Consider the following 23,160-nt stretch of genomic DNA (forward strand, 5'->3'; position numbering starts at 1 on the left):
TACTAGCTTTGAACATGCAGGGCTAAAAGGAGCCCCATAGTCAAGTACCTAAGGACTGTGGCCCAGCCAGTCTGTTCCAGCTGACCTCACAGCCAAAGGTCATTTAGCCTTAGTTTATTGATGAGAATACCCATCAGAAGGAAAACATTCTAGCAGCAGGAGAAGCAGCTTAAGTGTAGAGAGCAAAAGTTATATTGGAAAGGAAAATACTCCAGTAGCCTATTCTAGATTACTTTTATGGCTACTTTAGTAAAGGCATCTTAAGTTTAGTTTTTCCTTTAAAAATTGGGCTAATATTTGCAAGGGACGCTTCAAAGAGACATTGTGAAGATTTGTTCAGCAAACAAGTGCTGAAAATCCTAACAATAAGTTCAAAAGCTGACAGCCTCAAATGTAGAGCTTTGTCTTGGCAGTACTTTAAACAGAGAAGATTCCTGCAGTAAAAACAGGACAAACAAGCAGACACTGCTCTGATCCTCTTTAAAGTTGTCAGTTGTACAGAAAATTGTTTCAGTATCCAAATCAGTGTGACTTCCTATGCCTGGCTGTGTTGGCAGAGTGAGCAAAGCTTAAAGAATTGATCTGTGCACCCACAAAAATTCAGAACTCTTATGCAGTCCAAAGACAGTCAGCACTTTTTCCAGTGTTATAACATTTACATTTCAGGAGCAGTAGTAGGATCCACCCTCCTCTTTGTGGTTCTTCTCACTGAAAATGGAAAGCCAGGAGTGAATGGCAGACTGCCTATCAGTGAAGAGTGGGAAGTTCACTTTTCTACTGTGTTTCTGTGCAGAGGTTCAGCCATGAGATGCTCCTTGAGAATACATGCAGTCAGCCCTCATAAAAATGACCATGACCCTGGGGTTTTTGTCTTCCTTGCAGTGCACACAGAGGGGAAGGAATTGCATGAAAACAATCACCAAACACTGCCAGGAACTAATGTAAAAGTCATTGGGAAAAGCGAGGATGTGTTAAAATGAATGAAGAGCATCTGTAAATGAGAAGCCTGGCAGAGAGTGAAAATAGCCCCAAATTAATTAAACACATTCTCTGTGGATGTGACTGAAGTATCACTATAGGAACCATTTGACAAAGCCACAGGGAACAAAGAGCTGAATGAATACATTTATCTAATGAACTCTCAAGCATAAAGAGCAAGTGACCAAGAGGCAGCTAAAAGTCAGTGTTTCCTGCTATGCAACTGAATATGTGAATTAAACATAATTAAAATGCTCATAAGCCCAGACAGCAAACTGGCAGGTTAGAAGGTAAAGCACAGATCAGCGGAGGCAAAGCCTCAACTCTTGACTTGAGTGAAAAATGCTGGACTTGTGCAGAAAAAATATTAAAAGTCACAAACATCTTAAGCTGAAGCAGATCAAACTGACCTCAGCAAAATGTCAGAGGTGATGTAAGAAAGACAAATTATAAGAAATGGTAGCAATTATGAGAGAAAATGACATATTTGAACAGGGTCTTTCATTGTGTTGGCAGTAGATAAAGGTCAACGCACAGAAGAAAAATCATGTTGTGGTGGCATTGAAAAAAGTATTACAGAGGGTAGCAGTAAAGTCAAGAAATTTACAGATTGAGTGCCATGGTGTGACCATACTATCTTTTTGTTGTTGTTGTTTATTTGGTTTGGTTTGATTTTTTTTTTTTTTTTTTTTTTTTTTTTTTGGGAGGGGGGTGAAGGTTCATATATAATATACCCTAAAAGTGCAAGATCCACAGTTAAACCTTATTCTGGCAAGACTTACACACTGCCTAATGCTGTTAATGCTGCTTGTACATTTGCAAATTCATTGCAGAAGTTAGAAAAGGAAGAGTTCTTTCTTCCACTGCCAATGCAAAGATCATGTTCCTTGGGAGCTTGTCTTAGAAATGAAGAAAATCCCACCCTGCTCATAACATCTAAGCAGCCACTTTTGTGACTGGAAATCCACACAGATTGTAGCTAGTGCTTATAGCCTTTACATGGTTAAATCCTTGCTGATTTGTCTTAATTCCCATTTCAGGGTGATCCTGGTGAGGGATTGCCAGGACCCCCTGGACTACCAGGACCCACAGGACCATCTGCTCCTTCCAGAGGATTAGTGAGTATTTGGGGTTCTCTGTCAGTGAGCTCAGCTTGCCACAGAGGAATCCAGAACTAAACAGGAGGTTTTCTCTGGGAAAGTAGCCTGACTGCCACAGAGATAATCATGTTTTCTAAAACATTCATGCAGAAATGCAAATAAATGTCTGATCAAAGTAGGTGACTGCTGTAAGCAACATAAACACCCAGTATTCACATTTTAAGATGTCAGTGGATGCGCGTGCTTTCCTGTGCAAAAGCAACAATATATCAGAGAACATGAAACAAACATTTCCACAAAAAGGCATTCTAAGCCTAAATTATTAGTTTCTTCCTGCTCCTGAACAGAGAAATGGTTTGACAGTCAGTTATGTTTGCTGCCATTAAATACTAGAGCACATACCAGCGTGATGGCAGTGTTTGTATTTGGAATGCTCAGTACTCAGGCAATGTTAAGGAATGAGTTTCAGATCCATTTTACTGCTGTACTTGGACTTTTCCCCCTGTATCCATGAGGACACATGAGCACGAAGCTAAAGAAGGAATTTTCAGTTCATGGTGTGAAAACTGATTTTGTGCTTACACAGAGTGCACCACTGATACCAGTGGAAATCCTGGGGTGGGCTTTTACACAAAACCATCTGCCACACTGGGTATTGTGAGTATTTAACTAGATAGTTTGGAACATATTCCACTGGCCAAAATGGATTATATGCTCCCCTGATTCTGGGTCTGCTAAATGAAGCCAAAACATTTCTGCAGGATAAAACCAGATTAACAGTGTTCTGCTGCACTGCTGAGCCTGCACTGATGCTGCCTTCAAGAGACCAGAGAGGCAGCCCCAGATCTCTAGGACAAGGTGTTCCAGTCAGTTTTACCCAGTCAAAGGCCACTTCTATAAATACAGCAGGGAACACCAAGTCCTACACTGCTCTCTTGTTCTCTGTGACAGCAAGTTTCAAAGACTTTTATTCTGAAATGAAGTGGAAGAAGTCTCAGTGCATCCAAGAAATGCATCCTTAACTCCCAGGCATTTGAAATATTAGCTTTGGTACTATGATAGCTTATTCAGGTAGTACTTCTCTGTAGTCTGCAAAATGGACACTGCTATGAAACTCACCAAGGACTGAACACTAAGGTGTTTTTTCTAAAACAGAATGACTGAGGAAAGACTACTGTGTATTGATTTTTCTTTTTGATTATAGTGGCAGGAATCTCAGAATTTGGCTTTTTAAATGAGGGGCACATTGTAGGAAACTGGGGTTATTTGATAGATCTGCATTTTAGGACATTCTTAATGTTGACAGGTACCCTTCTGAAGTTAAAATTTGCCTGAGATATTACTTCAGTTCACTTAAACAACCACGTAGCATGTGTGTCCTGCAGGATAGTTATCACTGTGCTCATAGAGCACCTGCAGGTAAATACAGTGCTCAGTGACTGCAAAAGAAGATGGTATGAAACACCAGCAACAAAAGAAAATGTTTTTGTTGGAATGTAATTTATTTTACTGGTGACAGACTGATGTAAGGATATTGATGATAGCTGTATTTCCAGTAAAGGTGAAGTGATATCTGCATTTGTTATCTTTAGAAGCAATACTTTAAAATAGAATTCTCCTAATTTCAGAATAGACTGGAACCTGAAGAATCAGGTTCTGGAGATGCTGAAAGCATCAGAGAGACTGAGATTTTAAGGGTAAGTATATATTGATATTTCTCATGATAAAGAGCTTTATTTTATTCATACAGGTTGTAGAATTTTTCATAATGCAAGTTTTATACGTGCTTCATTTACAGCATCCAGAAAGAGTTTGTAGGGTTTCATTTCAAGGTCAGAAAAGGCCTAAGTGCTTCTGAGTGGAGCAGAAGTATGAGACAGGAGGTGGCCACCAAGGAAATAAAGGCAAGAGGACTTTTCAAAATGAGAAAAAATGCATTTAATCTGACTATGAGAAGACAGTAAAGAGGAGAGGAGAGAGATGAGAATCACAGAATCATTTGCAAATTTAGTCTTCCCCCTAAAATAACATTTCACTCATTTCATTCAATTCATTCAGTTTGGATACCTCTGCTCATGTCCATGCAGGATAGATATTTAGAGCAGAGGCCAGTTTGGCAGCACTAAGCTGGTCTTGACCATGAGTAGAGATTCTCAGTTCTCCAGCAACAATGTGGAGAAACCTCATAAAATAGTAGAGGAGAAAAAACAACCCCTTCCCTCTGTACAAATCCTCTGGTTTCATTGTAATTAGGTCTCTGCTCATTAGGTCAATCCTTGGGATGTGTCTGAGATCTTTCCTGGGTTACAGAGACCTGACACAAAAGTTTTTGTTTTCAATATCCTGCTTGCCAGTGCATGCTGCGAGGTGTCACAGTTCAGAGAGCACAGGTGAGGGAGGTCTGTGTGACCCTATGTAAGGGTGTGTCTGTCAAACTAAACTTGGTTCTCAGTGAAGCAGAAGTGGGGTGGAAACCCCAGCTGAGTTTTATGAACCTGAACTGTCTATGTGAGCTTTTTCCTCTTCCATGTATATAGAAAAGAACCTGGATAGGATAATTTCTAACAGTCCTGCTGATTTATCCAGGGTCTTCCAGGGCCACCAGGCCCTCCAGGACTGCCTGGTCTTCCAGGAAAGCCAGCACCTGATTCAGGTGTAGGACCTCCTGGGTCACCAGGAGAAGATGGAGCTTCTGGGGAACCAGGTCCTGAAGTGAGTACTCTTCTGTGCATAAACATTGATGTTGTTTCTGCCCTGCAATACTAAGTTCTAAGACTTATAGTCTGTGTAATTCTTAATAAAATTGTAGAATATTTTTAATTTAAGAACTTGAATCTTATGGAAGTTTACACACACACACAAAGTCTTGTTAACCAAAGCACATTACTGCAGTAATGTACATTTGACAAACAGATACTGGTGAATCTGGATCTGAATGAATAAAAATTAAGAATTCTTTTGCCAACACTGAATAAGACTAAGTATCAGTTTTCCTCTGGTCCTTTCAGGAAAATGAAGTTTGCTAAATCACTTATATAAGCTCCAGGGAATTTGTGGAGTAAACAGAATTTTCCTCTTTCCTCTTCCATTCTTTCTTCAGCTAGGTAGAAACACTTATTCCTCTGGACATGTGAAATATAATTCTGCTGTTGAAAATGTTGGTGAAGTCCAACTTGCAAATAAATCCTCAGTGAAACATTTTTTTTTTTTCAGGGAAGGAAGTCCATTATTTTAGCATTGAACAGCTCTGAGAATCCTCTCTGGAACTATGAGATTAGCTCAGTTGGCTGGAGCATGGTGCTAATAAAGCTGAGATTATAGTTCTGATATCAGTGCTGGCCATTAATATAGGAGCTACACTCAATGATCCTTTCCAATTCAGAATAATCTCTGATTCCATGTATTTACTACTATGGTTCCCTTATTCCCTACCAACCATCTGCCAACAGCAGTTGCTCTCAGGACAAGATTTGTCCTGCACATCACACGACCCTCAAAGTGAGTCACCATTTCTGTACCTGACAAGGTGTCACTACCATGCATCAAGGAACTGTGTGAGTGACAGGTGTTATAAAGGAGACCTCACTACATCTCAGCTGTCTTGGAGGGGTTGTTGTTGTTGTTGTTGGGGTTTTTTTTTTGAGGATAACCAAGTTGGGAGTTGATACAAAATTTAGAAAGTGCTTGGTCATCCATGTGGAAAGCAGCGTCTTTACTGCAGAAAGAAATTAGGCACCTGAAAGTCTTTAATGTGGGATTCAAGAGTCAAGTGCATGGGAATCCAAGGAAATCCATTATTCTCTCCATCTACTGATTGTAAAATGCATGGCAGTACAAAATAAAAAAGTCTGAAATGTTGGCCAGATTTCATCTAATTGCTAAACTCCCAACAGTACTATTTTCTGAACCCAAGACAGATCAAATTGTATTGAGGACTACAAATGTAATTTTAAGGAAATGCATTAGCAATTCTTACAAAAATGACAGTTATCCTAATGTTTTATTTACTGCATTTGATAAAGTGCAGTGTTAGATTAAGAGGCTCTCTATAACACCTTCTTTGCAATTCAAAATGTTCGTTCAACTTTTCTAACTGTGGCTGTTTCTACATCTTCAGAATATAAAGTAATTCAAATGGTCTAGGATATAGTACTAAAGCCTGCCATAAATGATTAATGTAAAAAGAAATTAAAAGAAAATGGAGAAATAAGAATTGATTCATCTTTTCTTTTTAAAGATGAGTGTATTCTCTCCTGTAATCTCTCTTGGGATTTCACAGGCAATAATATGAAGTACTTGTAGACAGTCCATTTTCTGATGCAACAGAAATCTTTGTTTCAGGATAGTTCCTGGGAAACATATCAGTTAAAAAAATAGGAGTTAAATGCTAATAAAACTACTAAGGAACATTTTCAGAAGAATAAGTCAGACAAATCTGCAGGCTGCTGAAGGAAAACTCCAGCTATTAAGAATACAGACCCATGCATTCCCACAAATTCAGATGACCTGAGAAATTGTCATCCCACTCTTCAAAGATTTGCACACATTTGCATGCTCTGCATAAATGAAATGAGGTCAATTCCCAGCAGAAATTTTTTGGTTGGGAATGCTCAATAAGTACCACATTACCACATTTGAGTTATTAAGGGTTTTCAGCTGTGAATTTTAATTCCAGGAGAGCAGCCAATCACTTGAAGTTAGGGACAGGCTTCAGTCCTTGCTAAATCAAGAACTTCTCTCAACAAAAATGTCTTGGAAATATTTAAGTAAATGTTTGCATTTTGTGATGGGAATTACCCCTGCACAAACTGCTTCACAGGGCATCTCATACTGATAGGGTATTGATCTGATTAAATAAGCATTTTCTAAATGCTACATGAAGTTAAACTGACTCATAGCATTGCATAGTGATATTTTCTATCCTAATTTTTTTTTTGAGGTAGCTCATAAATGTATTACTATACTCTGACAAGAATAACAAATGTCCCAGTGTTGCCTGCTAGCTACACAAGAGAGACTATTCCAAAGCTCTAAAGGGAATTAGAAATTTTAGCACAATGAAGCCTAAAATTGCTAAGCAGTACAGCAGAAGTAATCAATAAATGTTAGAACAGTTATTGTTCTTAGCTCAATCTTTTCTTATTCTCTTCTGTCCATGTAATCATGCCAAAATATAATATGAAAATATTTGAGATGTACTGAAAATATTTCTGATTATTCTCAATATTAAAAATAATCTATGGCTTAGAGTGCATCCAAAGAGAGAAAGTAGGGTGGGGGAGAGGGAGAGAGCCAGGAAAATGAGTCTTTGTGATAATTGTTTTCTATCTCCTTCACCAGTCATTTATATCCTTCTATAAAACAGATTAATAAATAAATACTATTAAATATCCCCAGAGGGCAGAATACACCCCTGTAAATGTAGTTGAAGGCTTTCAGAACCCAATTTTAAAAGTGTAGGCTGTGCAATACGCCTACCTGCATATTGCACATGCATGCCTAGTTACTGTGGGCTGGACTTCAATTCCTGTGCTGATTTATTTTATTTACAAAGGCAGTGTTTCCCAGCCTGCCTACTCACTCAAATGCATGCAGAATACAACAAGTCATGGTTTACAGTCAGGATACAACACCAGAGATTGGGTGGAGAAATTAATATACACTTTTCAAGGCAAAATTCAGGTGAGATGTCATGAGCAGTATGAGCACCTTCAACCAAAGCAAAGTGACAGTGCCTTTTCTTCTGCAGAAGGACTTTTTAGGAGTACTGCACCTGAAGGTGTAGGAATGCACCTTCAGGCTCAGACACCTGAAAAAGTGAGTGTGAATAAGCCAGGTGCTGCCCCACACGGGGAGTTTTCATTGTTCCCAAGTCAGGATATCACTGGAGTTTCATGAATCAAGACTTTAGTCAACCTACTGGCTTTTCTGTTTGCAAGGTTGCTGTTTGACATCATTCCCTCCATAACACAACTGCTTGTAGTGATTCTACCACACAGAAAACCTGGCCACTGATTTTGTCAATACCAAGGTTTCCTCAGCTGGGTCTCACCTAGCAATGATATTGCCAAAAATGTGGATAACTGAGATGCCTGGGAATTTCAATTCAGTGTGTTGTCAAAACCTGCTTGGATAGCACCATAATCTCTCATGCTAAGGTTATATTTACCATATGCTAGGGTTTGGTTTTACTTATTATTTTATGATTGTTGCATATCGTTTTCTCTTAAAATACATTAAAGTCCTGGTTTGATACAAAGCCAAATTTTCAGAGACAAGAAATACAAGTGTTAAAACTCAGTGGTGGGAGGTGCTACACATTAGTGTTTCATAATGCTGTATCCTCAGTTGGTCCCTGGCACTTAAACACATGTTCTAGAAACTGAGCTCTCAAGTGACACCTGCTTTAGATTTACTGTCATCCACAGGGCCCCCAAGGTCCTCCTGGCAGGGATGGAGTGGTTGGCCCACCAGGATGGAAGGGAGAAAAGGTAAGTTAAATGTCTGTCTTGCCCCTACTTCAGTGGAAAATCTTTGTCAGTTCTAGGCTGTAAAAATCATAAATAGTTGTCCCTGCAATGAAACAGCATCTGGCTTCAGTTTTTTTTTTAATGGAATCCAAATACTAATGGCTTTGTAGAACACATCTCAAAGGCATATTCAGAAATTCAGAATTTCCTATTGGATGCTGTCTCATTTTCTGCAGCATGCAGGAATGTTTGGCATGCAGTATGAACTACTCTGCTGTGATCTGCCACTCAAAAGCCACCCATGACTGGGCTCAGACAGGTGAGCCTGGAGGGAGAAAGAGAGAAGTCCAGTTAGCCCAGCCTGGCACAGAGTGACAGCACATTATGTGACAGAGCAGAAGAGTCTGAAGGAGCACAAAGCATTTAAATTGGCAAACAAGAGACAAAGTCATGACCCACACTGGCTGGACACCAGGTGCCCACCAATGAAAAGCTGATGGGTCAAGAACAGAAAGAACACTCAGGAATTACTGCCACATGCAAAACAGACTTGACTAGGGAAATTATTCTAATACATTGCTAATCAAAGCATTGTTTAAGCACCATTTTTTTACATCCCACTTCAAGAAGGCTGTGAAGAAAACAGAGACAAAGACTACAAGACAATTTCATCCTCTAGTGAGCTTCAACAACACACCTTGCACACAAGAACTTGAAAGCAAATTCCCAAGTGTACATTGTAAGCTCACACACCATAAGGGGAATGAAAAAGCAAGTCTTAAATGGTTGGAATATTGATTTAATTTTATCTCTGGAGGGCTGAAGGTTCTGAGTTGTGATAGCAAAAGCCTGAGGCTGGTAAAAGTGCAGCACACATGGGAACCATCAGCCATCCAGAAAGTGCAGTATGTGTTACAAAGCAGCACCTGAAACCCCTGCCCATTGTAATCAGTAGTGTGTGCTACACATGAGGGAGCCTGAGAACAGAAAGAAGTCTAACTGAAGTAAACTTAACATGAAGCACAGACTAGAGGAGGAGATTGATGGAAAAAGAGAAGAAATTAAAGAGAAATCAATTTTTTTTTCAAAAATCATAATCCTGAAAAGAAAAGGACTACAATATTTTGCCTCCCTGAGTTTGCTGCATTGTATATATTTCATAGAAGTTTAATTAGAATTGAAGCACTATACATCTGCACCTGTTCAATACAAGTAAGAGTATTTTTCAATATTTACAGGTTTTTTTCTGAAAAACCTTGATTTAATTTATATTGCAATATCTGTTTTGTATGTTATTCCAAATGAATTCAGAGAGGATAACAGGAAGAAACAACAGGATGCACTGAAAGTAGATTGAGTTTCCTCATTGGAGTGACATTTGACATGGAATTTAGCCATTACTTTTAGGATAAAAACATTATCATTTTATTCTTGGTGCTTACTCATTTTTTCAGGCTTTACTCAAGAAATATTTCTGCTGAGTGAGTAAGCACAGGAGCTTGCCAAAGTAAAAATTATTCCACTAGATTCAGAGCAATTTGTAAAATAATTATTTGTGTGCATTGTCTGTCTATTCCATGAAATAGTAATGGGAAAAAAGAGTATGCAGGTAGAGTGTATAAAAGCAAATATTGAAAAAATCTTGATTGATGCAGATTAAACTTAAAATCTTCCTAGTCATCACATCTTGTGTTTGGAAGGATGCCCTAGACAACTTGAGTCGGGCCAGTTTCCAGTTCTGTTATATCCTGTAAGAATTTTGACATTTATACTCAGAAGCATGAGGATGTGACCTGCAATGCTTAATCCTGTGTGCTCCAAACCCTTAAAATCTGCAGCAATAATTGGAATACAAGATTGAATCCAGTCAGCATACCAGACCAGAGCTATTAATGTGTTACTGTAACTCCTGAATTACAGATTCTTTTCTTTATAATTCAGAGTCTGGTGTTTCAGATTAAGGGCTTCAAGTAAAGGACATCAAATTAAAGATCACAGAAATCTGTGGGCATTTCCATGAAAGAAAAATACCACATTTCTGTTGAGTAATGGTCTTATTCTAAGTATTTAGAATTTATTTTCTTTTACAGGGTGACCAAGGTCTACGTGGCTCTGCTGGTCCAAAGGTAACAAAAAATACAGTGTCCTTATAGAGTGACAGCACCACTGTAATACAGCACATGACTGAGAAGGGCTGAGAAATCTTGGAGATTATTATTGTTGTGTAGCCTAATGCAGTGGGCAGAACTGGTTTCTCAGCTGGCCAGTTTGCTTCTCTCTGAAGGGAGGGATAGTCAGGTAACCTTGGCTGGACACCACTCCAAGGTTATCCCTATCACTCCCGAGCGGGAATGGGGAGAGTGAATAACATGGAAAACAGCTTGCACGTTAAGATAAGGCAATGTTTACTAAAGCAAAAAGAAAGTGAAAATTTGCATGCATATAAGTAAAGAAAAAACTGTTTAATCTCTACTTCCCATTGGTGAGTAATGTTCAGCCACTTCCTGGGAAGCAGTTGCTCCAGAGGCAAATATTATAAAAAAACAAATTCCTCTCGTTCCTCCTCCCTGCCTTAGCTTTTATATCTGAGCTGACATCATATGGTATGGAATACCCTTTGGTTAATTTGGGCCAGCTATTTCAGCCTAGCTGTGTCCCCTCCCAGCCCTCTTGATGGGAGGAGGGGATGAGAGAATTGTTACAGGGACAGCGATGATGCTGTGCCAGCCCTGCTCAGCAGCAGACAAAACACCAGTATGTTATCAACACCTTTCTGACACCAGGGCAAAGCACAGCTCTGTGGGGGCTGCTGTGGGGGAAACAAACTCCAGCTCAGCCAGAAACCAGCACGTGTGACCAGCAGGTGGAGAGAGGTGATGCTCCCTCTCTGTTCTGCCCTTGTCAGAGCCCACCTGGAGAGCTGTGTCCAGCCCTGGGACCCCAGCACAAGAAAGGCAGGCAGCTGCTGGAACAAGCCCAGGGGAGGGCCATGAACATCACCACTGGATGACCTCTTCCTGGGAACGTTCAAGGCCAGGTTGGACGTGGTTTTGAGCCACCTGGTCTAGTGGACAGTGTCCCATTGCAGAGGGATTGGAACTGGATGAGCTTTCCAACTGAAACCATTCTGTTTTACAATCCTGTAAAACTACTTACTTGCCTCTACTTGGACATCTTCAGTACATCAATAGTCTGCATTTTTATTGTAGGGTGATACTGGAGTAACTGGATCAATGGGCCCCAAAGGAGAAGCTGGCCCTATTGGCTCTCCTGGAAAACCTGGACCACCAGGACCTCCTGGGCCCCCTGGGCCTCCTGGACCTCCTGGACCACCAGGACTAGGCTACGGCCTGGGATTTGAGGTATTTTGCTATTCTGAACTTTGTTGTAACTATGGATATACTTCCTCAGAGGAAAGACAGTGTGATCACCTGGTTCATTCTAGATTAAAATTTGCTGAGGAGTGTAAATACAGATACACACTTTGCTTATTTCTGACCTCATGGTTCTACTTAGGAAAAAAATGTTCAACTGAAAATATAAAATTGCAGATGTTATTTTTTCTACTTCTGAGAATAATACCTTCATCACTTCAAAATATGAGATCGGGCCCGCTCAAGGTGAGCTTTGCATATCATTTGAGAACTGCTCATTTGGATAATGTTGGAGCAGAAAGTGGCTTTGCAGTAAAGAAAGGCAAGGCAAGAACACTTACATTCAAGAATTAGAGCTGCTGCATTAACCTCTTTGAGAAGAGAGGCCAAGAAAGTGTCAATATGAATATTTATTGGTGTCTTTGCTTTTTTTTTTTTTTCCATCTTTTTCCATGCACTTTTCAATTCTAATTTAGCTGTTTGGCTCATCAAAATCTTTCCAGAGTTCCTTATGCCATGGGATATAATAGAGTTTACACAGTAACTCAGGGCAGTCTCATCAGAGAAGTAAGAGTATTTGACAACAATTACTGTCCATATGTGGAATGGCTGCAGGAAAGTGGTGCTGCTTAAAAAATACCAGTTTCCCTACACATTTCTCTTAGTATCTACCCCAACTCCTTTGTATTTCTCTACTACAGACACTTTGAGATGTCACAGACATGATCACGAATGCTTGTTTAGAGACCCAATTTGCTTTCTGATGTCTAACTAAATAATACTGTACTAGATACACTACTGGTTAATAATGTCACTGATGTCAGTGAATTTCAATGGACAAAAATCTCTCTAGGAGTTCACAAGTTCTTAATTGCCAGCACTGAAATTGCTAACAAGGAGCAGCTTGAAGTCTAAGCCTGCAAGCAGTCATTTGCCTTGTCTTAGGCACACTGCATTGTACACAGCCTCTCCTGAATAAATACCTGCTTGTCTCAGAGTGAGCTAAGGACCACTGGAAAGTCACATCTTCATCCCAGGCCTGGTCTGAGTTTTAGCCCAGAGTGATGGCTTCTCTGACTTACAGTCATCTTCTGTGACCTGTGAGGACCCATTCTTTAAGAGATTCTCTTTTCCACATTAGCACTATTTGAGTAGAAAGCAACATGCCTTTATTATGCCACCAAAGAGTTCTCCTGAAATTAGCTGCTTAGGATCAAACTCTGCCACTTTTGGTACCTAAGTCTCAGAGGAAGTTCTCCAAGCTTAGCAGATGAGCAGGGAAGGGTGAAAATTAGTAATCCTCACTTTTATGGACGCAAATGCAGAAGGATTTGAGCTCTAACTGCAGTAACAGTATCGTGACTGGCTTAATCTTGAACTTTATCTAGACCAAACAAAATTGGCATGACTGTCATTTCCCTGAGAGGAATACTACTTTAAACAGGCTTCCATCTGCAGTTGATCTTTTGGATGCCCACCCCTGCCATCTGTTGAGGCAGCACCGTGGTCTGCCAGTTTGTTAGGGTGACACTACCTTTTGGTTGGCAGTCTGTTTATTGCTGCAAGGCTGTTTCTGCAAAACACTCCTGTTAGCACTTGTTAGCATCTGTGATCAGCAATGTGCAAAAACCAAATGGCATGGTGTTTGCTGGCACTTATGCTTGCCAAAAGAACAGTTTGAGTTGCAGAAGGTACCTGGTAAACCCATTAAAAACATGCAGATGTCAAAAGAGATGATGTGTTATATAAAGCAGGCATCAAGCACTCTCTTAAAGGGAAAAACAGACTGGCAGAGTGCAGTCAAGGGAAAGGGCCCAGAAACACAGTGTGGTTTACCCTAAGCAGCTTGATTAAACAGGCCAAAGTGAATGTGAGATTTTGCTATTTAATACACTGATAGCTGATGGAGGAGAAGAGTGAAAGTCTGAATAACATTGAATCAATCTCAAGTAAAGTTGCACAAAAGGTCTCTCACCTTGGTCTCCCAAAAGGAGGGACTTAATTCTGGCTGTGCATTCCTTCTGCTTCTCTTACTCTTGTAGAGTTGGCAGAAGAGGTCAGAACAAGATCTCTCTTTTTCAATGAATCAGGTTAGATGATGTTTTCCATACCTTTGGTGTTAAGCTGCCATTCAGCAGTACCTGAAGGTCTCATAGTAGGTGTCCCACCCTTTCCCTTAGACCATCTCCCAAGGGCATCACAGCTGTGCTAAGCTGGGCCATTTCAAGTCTAACTAACTGGCAGAAAGCTAAGTTGGCCAGGAGTAGAGGAGTATTTCCTCTAATGTGGAAAGCTGACACAAGGGCTTGCTGTCACTAGGAGGTGGAGATTCTCCTTTTCCCCTGCTCCTTCTCCCTTCTGCAGACATTCCTGGCACATGCCTGCCCTTCACATGCACTAATATTCAGTATTCCATCAGTTCTTCTACAAGCCAATTTAATTTACTCAAATTTTAGAGAACACTCACATCCCTTTCAAGAAACATACTTTCTGCTGTTTTAGTCATCTAGAGGAAAGTGAGGGGATTCAACACATGATGCTGATGTTGCAAACAATGGCTGTATGGCTGTGAGTAGAGAAGAGAAACAAAGAGAGATTAAGACTTCCCCTATACAGAAAAAGGAAACAATTAAGCCAGCACAGCTGCAACTAAAACTGCAGCTCAAAGCAAGTGAACAGTTTCCTGCTGGCATGGCTCATCCAGATGTTTTAAAGCACAGTCTGACAACTTTAGACTGGGAACAAGACAAGGGATAGGAACATGACAGGTGCTGGGCCTGGAAAAAGTAATTATGGCAGCCTGCAATTTTATTTATTTGCTTCTTTGGAACTGGCAGCTCCTGCTTCTACCATGGGTCAGGAATGGAGGGAGGTTGCTGCTTTCTGTGTTGTTTCCTTTAAAACTACTAAAAATTCTCCACCACACAGAGACTTCTTTCTGAAGTTAGCAGGGGGCAGTGGAAATGGACGTGGACTGGAGCAGATAACTCATCATGAAAGTCTTGGGGGACTCAGCTTGCTTAGTCTGGAGAACACAACCTTCATTTCTGGAAGGTTCCAAGGCCTGAGTTTCCAATGCCTTAAACAACCTGATTTGAATTCAGCATTGATACTGCTTGTGACAGGAAGTTGGGCCAGGCAGCTTCTGAGAGCCCTTTCAATGTAATTAATTCTAGAATTTGATGGTGGAACTTTTTTTTCTGCTCAATTTTCGGAAAACAGTGTTTTAGGCAGGAGTTCAATATTCGACTGTGAAAATTAGGAAGAACCTTTATTGATGAAAAGTGATTGCTGCCCTTAGCAAACTGTTTGCAAGTTCTCCCTGCCATAAATTGTTCTGGTAACCCTTATTAGCCATTAGTGTTTCTATAGCTGATGGCAGGTAAATGCTGCACAGAAAAATAGTGCTGAAAAGTATGCCTAAACACAGTACATACTGTCTCACTTCTGCTTGCTGCTCTTCAACCTGACGTGCTGGAGCAATTGTGTCAAGTTGGTAAGACAATAAAGACCAGAGCTTCTGTAAGGATGACCAACAGGTTTTTATCACTTTTGAGCAAAATTGTCTCCAGAGCATCATCCATTTGTCTCGGAAAAAAAAGTTAATGAGAAAAGATTAAAATATTTGTGTTCAGTATGTTTCAAATTTATACAGATTTTCTGTGGAAAAAAAAAAAAAAAAGAAAAAAAAATGCCACAAGAAACCACAAGAAAAACCCCAAAAGATAAATTCTTAAATTCTGTAGCATTTTGTCTCTTCCCTTAGGATATGGAAGGATCAGGTAGCATCGACCTGTTAAGTGAATCAAGAATTCCTGTATCAAGGGGGCCAAAGGTGAGTGAGTGTTTTGGGGGAGGGGAATGTAATTTGTTGTTGGGTTTTTTGGTTTGTTTCGTGTTTTTTTCCAAACAGAAGTTTTCCCCATTCTGCTTTTGGAAACATATAGCCCAAATCAGCTACAGATCAAGTCACTACACTGAAATGAATTCTCTTGCCCTAGAATGTCCTCCAAAGAATCTAAATGGTATTTCTCTGATACCTCATTAGCTAATGATTTTTTTGATTCTGCTGTGATATATTTTTGAGATTTTAAAGGGTGAGATAAGGGTTTTCATGTCATCTAGCTAGTTCCTCTTTCACTCTAATAGATTCCTTTCTTGCATATGCAAGTCAATCACACATCTGAAGGTGAAACTGAAATGTTATAGTTTGACAATCAAACGTGCATAACATGACATGCCACCTTTAAACTAAAATATTGTTCCCAGTAATGAAGAAGCAACATCACAGACCAAGGGATGCTTTTTTCTGGATCACTGTGTCTCAGGAGATTTTTTTTACTATTGTGGGCCATTTAAATCATCAAGTAGGGAATAGGGGAATATAATGTATCAGAACCAACCAGATCATTTGGATTTACTGTCATTGTTAACAATAGAAGGAGCTCTAGTGGTTTAGTCTGGCAACAAAACTGCCCATTCTGACCTGCCTTAATCACAGCCTAACTCTCTCAAAATTGGTTTTATAACAGGCATTGTTTCCAAGTCACTTAGCTATAAATATTCAAAAAATGTCTTGTTGCAGTTGTACAAATTTTTCCTGTTGCTGCTTAATTACTCTGCAAAGTTTGAGTCAGTACTGAAGGCAGATGAGAAAAAGAAGATAAGAAAAATAAGAATTTTGCTGTAATTATGAAAATTATTTGCATACTATCTGGTACTGCATTATGAGCCATTTACACCTTATTACAACTCCAGAGTACCCAGTGGTGTTTAGGTGAAATCAGAATCTGCTTCTGAGGGGTCTGCAACCCAAAAGAGTTGCTAGGAAATAAATTTTATTTATTGACACTGTTGAGATATCTATTATTCTATTATCAGAAAGTAGTGGTAGTGTTTTGAAGTAGAAATATGAAATTAATTTTTTCTGATGGCTCAGCTCCCATTTCCAAGGTTTCTCTTTTTCTTCCATAGATCAGTGTAAAGTTTCATTGGTGTTTTCTCATTATTTAGCATTACCATTTATTAGTGCCTTTAAATTTCAGATAAAAACAATTCAAACACTCTGTTGAATTCCTTTCTCTTCCATTCAGCTTTCTACAATGACCAATACTGTACTGCTGTCCATTTTACCATCAAAGAGCCATAATTGTTCTTTACAATCCATGTCACCATACAGAGACAAGAAGAATTTGAATTTCCAAATATTTTTTGAAAGAAACTTTTTGGGAAACTGCTTTTAAACCTAGCAAGACTGTGTTGCCTCTAAACTGGCAGTATATCTTAATTTTAGCCAAGAATGCACATTCAAAAAATCATAAGCAATTGAAAGCAATACATTGTAACAAATGGACTTGGATAAATTTATGTCTTATATTTTCTAAAAATATGTATAGCAAGCAGTGACAGTACTAAAGTAGTATTTGTAAGGAAAAGTACATTTTATTGCTCTCTCTTAATACTACAGGTCTCCAGTATTGTTTTTGTAACAGTTGTGGTAGTGAGGTAAATTTTTTTCTGAAACAAATTTATTTTGAAGTGCCATATAGATTTATCAGTAAATTCAGTGTATTTTTATAGGGTTCTGTAGGAAGACCTGGAGAGCGTGGACCATTAGGACCAAAGGTAAAGACCTATATTGCTATGGGTTATATCTTTTTATTTCTATATTCCCACAATTTGCCTGAACATAACAGCTTTCATTCAAGATTCATATACTGATTAAGTTGGGACAAATTTTGTTCCCATTTGCACTAAATATTTATGCAAAATGTGTATTATTAGAATTATTTCACACCCAACAATAGCAGTGAGTAAATACTCACTGGGCTATTACATTCCATGGCATCTTCGTTAATTTTTTTTGACATTTGGCAATTTCTCTTTGTTGCTCATGTCACTCTGGTCTCTGAGAGGTTGCATGTATGCTGTTGAAAGAGAAATCTGCATGAGGATGTCTTCTGATCCCAGAAAGTGACAGGAAAACATTCTGGAAGGTGCTGGGGGAAGAAAGGAGGAGCAATAACTACTTTGCCTTGGTTTTATTTGAGCTTAGAAATGATTAAATTTTTCCATTTTAATGCTGCTACTGGTTGTGTAACCCATGTGGAAAAGAAAATGGAGAGAAGAAAAATCGCAGAAGATAAGGGCAGACTTGCAGAATGGGTCCTTAAACAGGAAGAGGCTTTTCCTGTTCCTATGCAAACCTCGAGTACCACTCAGGTTTGTAGTACAGAATGACAACACCTTAGATGTGAAGTTAAAGAAATGTAAGGCCTCCATTGCCCTGGAAAATAACAGTAGCATTGAAAGAGCAGGAAATGGAGGATGAGAAGTGGCAGGGCCCATCCTCTCCCCCTGGAATTTTCACCTGAACTTACACCCAGCACTAATCACTGACTGCCCATTGCCAGCAGTAACTGCATGCACCTAATTCATGGCACAACAGCCACCAAAGGTCTGGTCAGTCCCCTCTGTCTAGAGTCTGTAAAGCTCAGATTCTAGGGCTGGAAAAAGTCCCTCCAGTGGGTACTACTCCTCTTACTGCTGGAACACCTGACTTATGAGTGAAAAAATGGCAATTTGCACAGCACGTGTTGGTGAGTGATACTGCAGTGGACTGGTAAGAATAGATGTGCTCTCACATGATGCTGCTCTGTGCACATGAGTAGGTGCCGAGTCTCCACGCTGAAAATACATTTTTTTAAAAAACTTATTCTCTGCCCTTAGCTAGAAATTTTGCTTTTAAGAAATGCGGCTTCACAAAGATTTCAGAAATGGAGGTAGCAACTATTCCTAGGGTCTAGAAAATGGGCTGGAGAGGTAGAGATAGTCATGAACATTGGCCACAAGACTTTGCCATCATCTTGGTTTAATCATGAGTCATTCACCCCAAGATACAGGAGAAACACTAAGGAACGTGCTACAGCATGACATCTTACAAAACCAGGTACACTACAGCAAAATTAATATAAAGTGGTTATAATACACTATCATTCTCATGGGGAGGAATTTTACACCCACTTTTCATGATTATAAATGACTTCACTAGGCAACAGTGGCAAAATACAACAACCACCCACTTCCCAAAATCAAGAGCTAATGCATCACGAGGAGTTGAAGGTATAGTTCTGTTTTGTGCATCCTTCATCCTTCAAATACCCCAAACAAGTACAGCTGTCAGAGAAGACCAGCTATGATCAATTTTCTATCTTTCTGAGCAAGTAAACATGGATCCAAATTCTGCTTTCAATTTTATTATTATGAAAAGCTGTTTTCATGAAAAAACAGCCTACAGTCTTCACACACACTTGAATATAAGAACACCCAAAAAGCAGTAAGCACAAACATAACATTTGAGGCAATGGCTGGTTTATTCCAGTTTATATTCTCTATCTCCAAAGAAATAAACAAAATTGGATGTTCTCTGTCTGTAACAAAATTGAAGAACCGTGTCTACGTCGGGCTAAAATCCTGCAGAATTTCACAGGTAGAACCATGCTGTGTTCATTATTTCACTCGCGGTTTGACGCCGTGCCTGGGTAGCAGCAGCATGGAGGGACTGTGTTAGTTGTTTTGGGGAAGATGGTGAGTCCTTTGTGGAGGTGTGAGGTCATGGCTGCAGTGGGAGCCATGGGGAATGTGCCCATGAGCTGATTTCAGTCATCAAAACGAGGGCTCAGGGGTGCAGCTTGGTAGAGGCTCAGCAGAAATAATGAGTCGTGACCACAAGCCCTTCAGATGTGGGTGGCAACTGGGTGGTTAAAATCCCAGAACCAAATCACAGATGGATGCCAAGCATCACTTGACCAAAAATATGCCATATTTTTACTAATTGTTTTACTCCATTTGGCTCCTTTGTTTTTTTTAAGAAAAGTAGCATACATGTTTAAAATCCTTGCAATTACTGCTCACTTTAGTATTTTAGCCCCACTGTGTCTCTGTTGCCGGGAAAAAGAGGCAACATAGGTCCACCAGGTTCAAAGGTGGGAAGTATTTTGACCTGATCTAAAACCCAGTTGTTTCTTTCCCCTTAATGCACTTATTTTCCCCTTTCATCTCTTAATGCACTTAGGGAATAATGAACATTCCTTGCTCTGTCAGCATACTAAGGTCCAGGATGGCTTCACAAGCCCCTTTCTTTGGTGAATTGTGAGTATCAGGAGCCAGTATAACCTGGTGCTTAAGACTTCTGCCTAAAATTTGATTAAAATTGCATCTAAAATTGCATCTAAAAGGCAGATGTCTTTGGAGGCATTTTGCAAGGCTCTTTACATTTTCTCCAGAACAGAGATGAAAATCAGCAAATCTTAGACAGAAAACCAAGTTACACATGTTCCCTGTTCGTTCATAGGGGGATGTGCAGCCATCACCACACCCATGACACAGATCTGTGCTACAGAAGTAGGCTCAAATCTATCATAATCCCTGCCTGCTCTGCTTTGAACTGCTCTTGGAGCCCACCCCAAAATTCCTGTTTGGGGCTGTGCAGCTCCTTGCTGCTCCCTGTCTGACCTGAGTGTCTTTTGCAGGCATAAGCCAGCAGAGAGCGCTGATGTGACTCATAGAAAATTAAAATAAAATAAAATAAAACATAATAAAATAAAATAAAATTAAATTAAATTAAATTAAATAAATAAAATAAAATAAAATACAACAGTCTTCTCCTGCATTTGGGACAGCCCAAACCAAAAATTTACTCTAGGAAACAAGATTAATGCAGTTATGCTATCTGAGTATTGACAAGAGTATTATCACAGCCTTCTGACAGCATCTGCTTGTTTATTTTTTAAAAATACTAACAGTATAGCAGGACTCTTCTTGCCATAAATTCCATCTGCTGTACATATTATGAGTGTTGTCATTTCACATAGATATATGTCAGCATGATAATTAAAGCTGACGCAATGACACACAGGACAGTACTTTAACTCCTCCTAATCAGTTTGAGACTTTGGAATATTTTCTGTATTATTATGCCTAAATGTACTTTCTTCTGAGGTCCTTTTCCTAGTAACTATTATTTTTATGTGTGTATATTTCAAGTGATGCGACTACAGGGCTAATTAAAAAATAAGCAATTTATCTCTTTAACCCTCCAGCTGAAAAAGATCTTTGTCCTCTTATACCTAAGCAATGAGCTAAATCCTTAAAATACAAAGGGAGTTAGAAATAAGGATGTCTCTGGATACATTACTTGTAACAAAACTGCTTACCTGTCCTGGATCTTTTCTTCCCATTTAAATTTTGTTATGAAAACTAATGGGAGAAATTATTCAGCATTTGTAATGGTAAGAAGCTGTCCTGCAAGTACCAACGCGCCTGAAATGACAACATTCTGTTGCAGAAATTGTGTTGGTCCAAGGTTATTTCCTCTGCCCATTTACCTTTGCTGCAGAGGGACACTTATAATTTTCCATAAGCACTTGAGAGACTTATATCCCAAGTACCATTTTTGCTGCTGATGCAGATACCAAAATCCCAGTAGTTGCTTTGATGCCTAAATTCCATTAACATTCAGACACCTTTTAACCTGTCTATAAAATTGTTTATAAAATGAAGAAAAGAGTACTTCAGAAATCATATTTTATTCCTGACATACATACTTCACTGATCACTGGCAAAAAACAGAAATAGCAGTGAGAATAACCTTTTTCAAAAAAGCACGCACATTAAATCTCTTATAGTGGTACTATCTACTGTTAGATCCCAAAAATATTTTTTTCAAGCAGAGCAAAAAACTGGAAACAAGACAGTATTTTCCAAAAACCAAACCAAAACAAAAAAAAACCCTCAAAGCCAAAAAGAAAAACAAAAAAATCCCAAACCATATACAAAATAAAACAAACAAAAAGGCCCTACCAACAAAACAAGATACCAGGAGTAATTGGTCCCTTGGATGAAGCATTATGTGTCATTTCCTTTGCTCTTTCATATGATGCAGACAAAAACAAATGCAAAAAGTGTAACTTGCTGTTTATCTGGTCCTTTAAGAATTTAGAACCTTTTATTATCCATTTTTTCTCAGGGCAAACTGCATTATCATTACTTCTTCTGTTTTTCCCATAGCACAGGGCAGCTGTCAGATTCCAGCAGTCATATACAGGCTTGTATTGAAATACAGCAGGAGTGGTTTTTGCCCCACATGCCAACTCCTGTCTACATCCAATGCCAGTGTCTGCATCCCTTCTCTTCCTCCAGCTTGAGAGTCACTGAGCTGGAGGGTGGAAACAACTCCTCAAATGTATTTTGGTGGAAAGCAATGCAATTCCCCCTTTTGCTAAGCAGGGGTGGAAGCAGTGAAAAACGATTGAAGCTGCAGGGGAAGAAAAAAATCCATAAACCTGCTGGGGAGAGGGGGAAAGAGCAGGAGGAGTGGAAGAGCAGATGACTAATGAGATAATGAGCCTCCCCCAGACCTGCCCACCAGCCCGTTCAGATTGTGTCCCTCCCCAGTGGCAGCTCCTGCTTGTGTCAGGCTGGATGCAGTCCTTAGAGAATAACTGTGTCTTTTTTGTGCCAGGGGATGCCAGGCACGGATGGAAAACCAGGCTTTCCTGGCATTGCTGGGTATCCTGGAGAAGTGGTGAGTAGAGTTATCATAATCTGTGATCACCTAGCACACGCTGGCTCCCAAATCTGTCTCTTAAGGATCAGTAGGACCAGTGCTTGTGCAGTAGGATCAGAGTGTGAAGAGCTGGAGCTGTGTTTGTCCTGCTTAACCTGGAGCAGTTACTCAGACTAAAAAACACAGGAGCAGAGTGTACCACATCCACACCTCCCTCATCAGTCAGAAGAGATGCAGGCATCTCCAGAGTCTAGTTCTGATCTCTCAGTGCTCCTTCTGCTTTTAATTATTCAGAGATCAGCTCTGCCTTTAATTAGAGGAGAGCCAGCAGGCTCATAGGTGATTTTAATGTATTTCTCATGCTTAAGGCCCTCAAGGATTGCAGCAAGCTCTGCTTGGGAAGTCCCACGGCTCGTCCCCTGGCTCCTTCCTCTTGCTTGTGCCAGACAAAGTGTCTGCATTTCCAGCACAGGGAGTTCTACAGAGAGGCTGATCAAGATTTGAAATAAGCTGCCTGAAAGATGACAGTTTAGCTCCCCTGTCTTCTCCTATCTGACCCCCTGGGAAATCTCAGACACAACTGATGTGGTTGATGCTGGAAAAGGACAGCACAGTCAGGGATGGCTGATTTCAGTGCAGTGAAACAAAGGTTCACTGGATTAATTCCCAGA

The 23,160-nt window shown here is 39.8% G+C and overlaps 1 protein-coding gene across 2 annotated transcripts in view; it reads left to right on the forward strand.

Moving 5' to 3' along the window:
* COL15A1 (collagen type XV alpha 1 chain) overlaps window positions 1–23,160 on the forward strand; it is a 114,370-nt gene that overhangs the window by 53,625 nt on the left and 37,585 nt on the right. For both annotated transcript variants that reach the window (XM_079301982.1, XM_079301981.1), the window contains exons 11-19: window positions 2,019–2,096; window positions 3,707–3,775; window positions 4,665–4,790; window positions 8,507–8,569; window positions 10,639–10,674; window positions 11,758–11,910; window positions 15,689–15,757; window positions 17,503–17,547; window positions 22,445–22,507. In XM_079301982.1, the coding sequence (XP_079158108.1) occupies window positions 2,019–2,096; window positions 3,707–3,775; window positions 4,665–4,790; window positions 8,507–8,569; window positions 10,639–10,674; window positions 11,758–11,910; window positions 15,689–15,757; window positions 17,503–17,547; window positions 22,445–22,507 (702 nt within the window). The remainder of the gene's footprint in view (window positions 1–2,018; window positions 2,097–3,706; window positions 3,776–4,664; window positions 4,791–8,506; window positions 8,570–10,638; window positions 10,675–11,757; window positions 11,911–15,688; window positions 15,758–17,502; window positions 17,548–22,444; window positions 22,508–23,160) is intronic.

Source organism: Erithacus rubecula (assembly GCF_903797595.1).
Source record: "Erithacus rubecula genome assembly, chromosome: 3".
NCBI lineage: Eukaryota > Metazoa > Chordata > Aves > Passeriformes > Muscicapidae > Erithacus > Erithacus rubecula.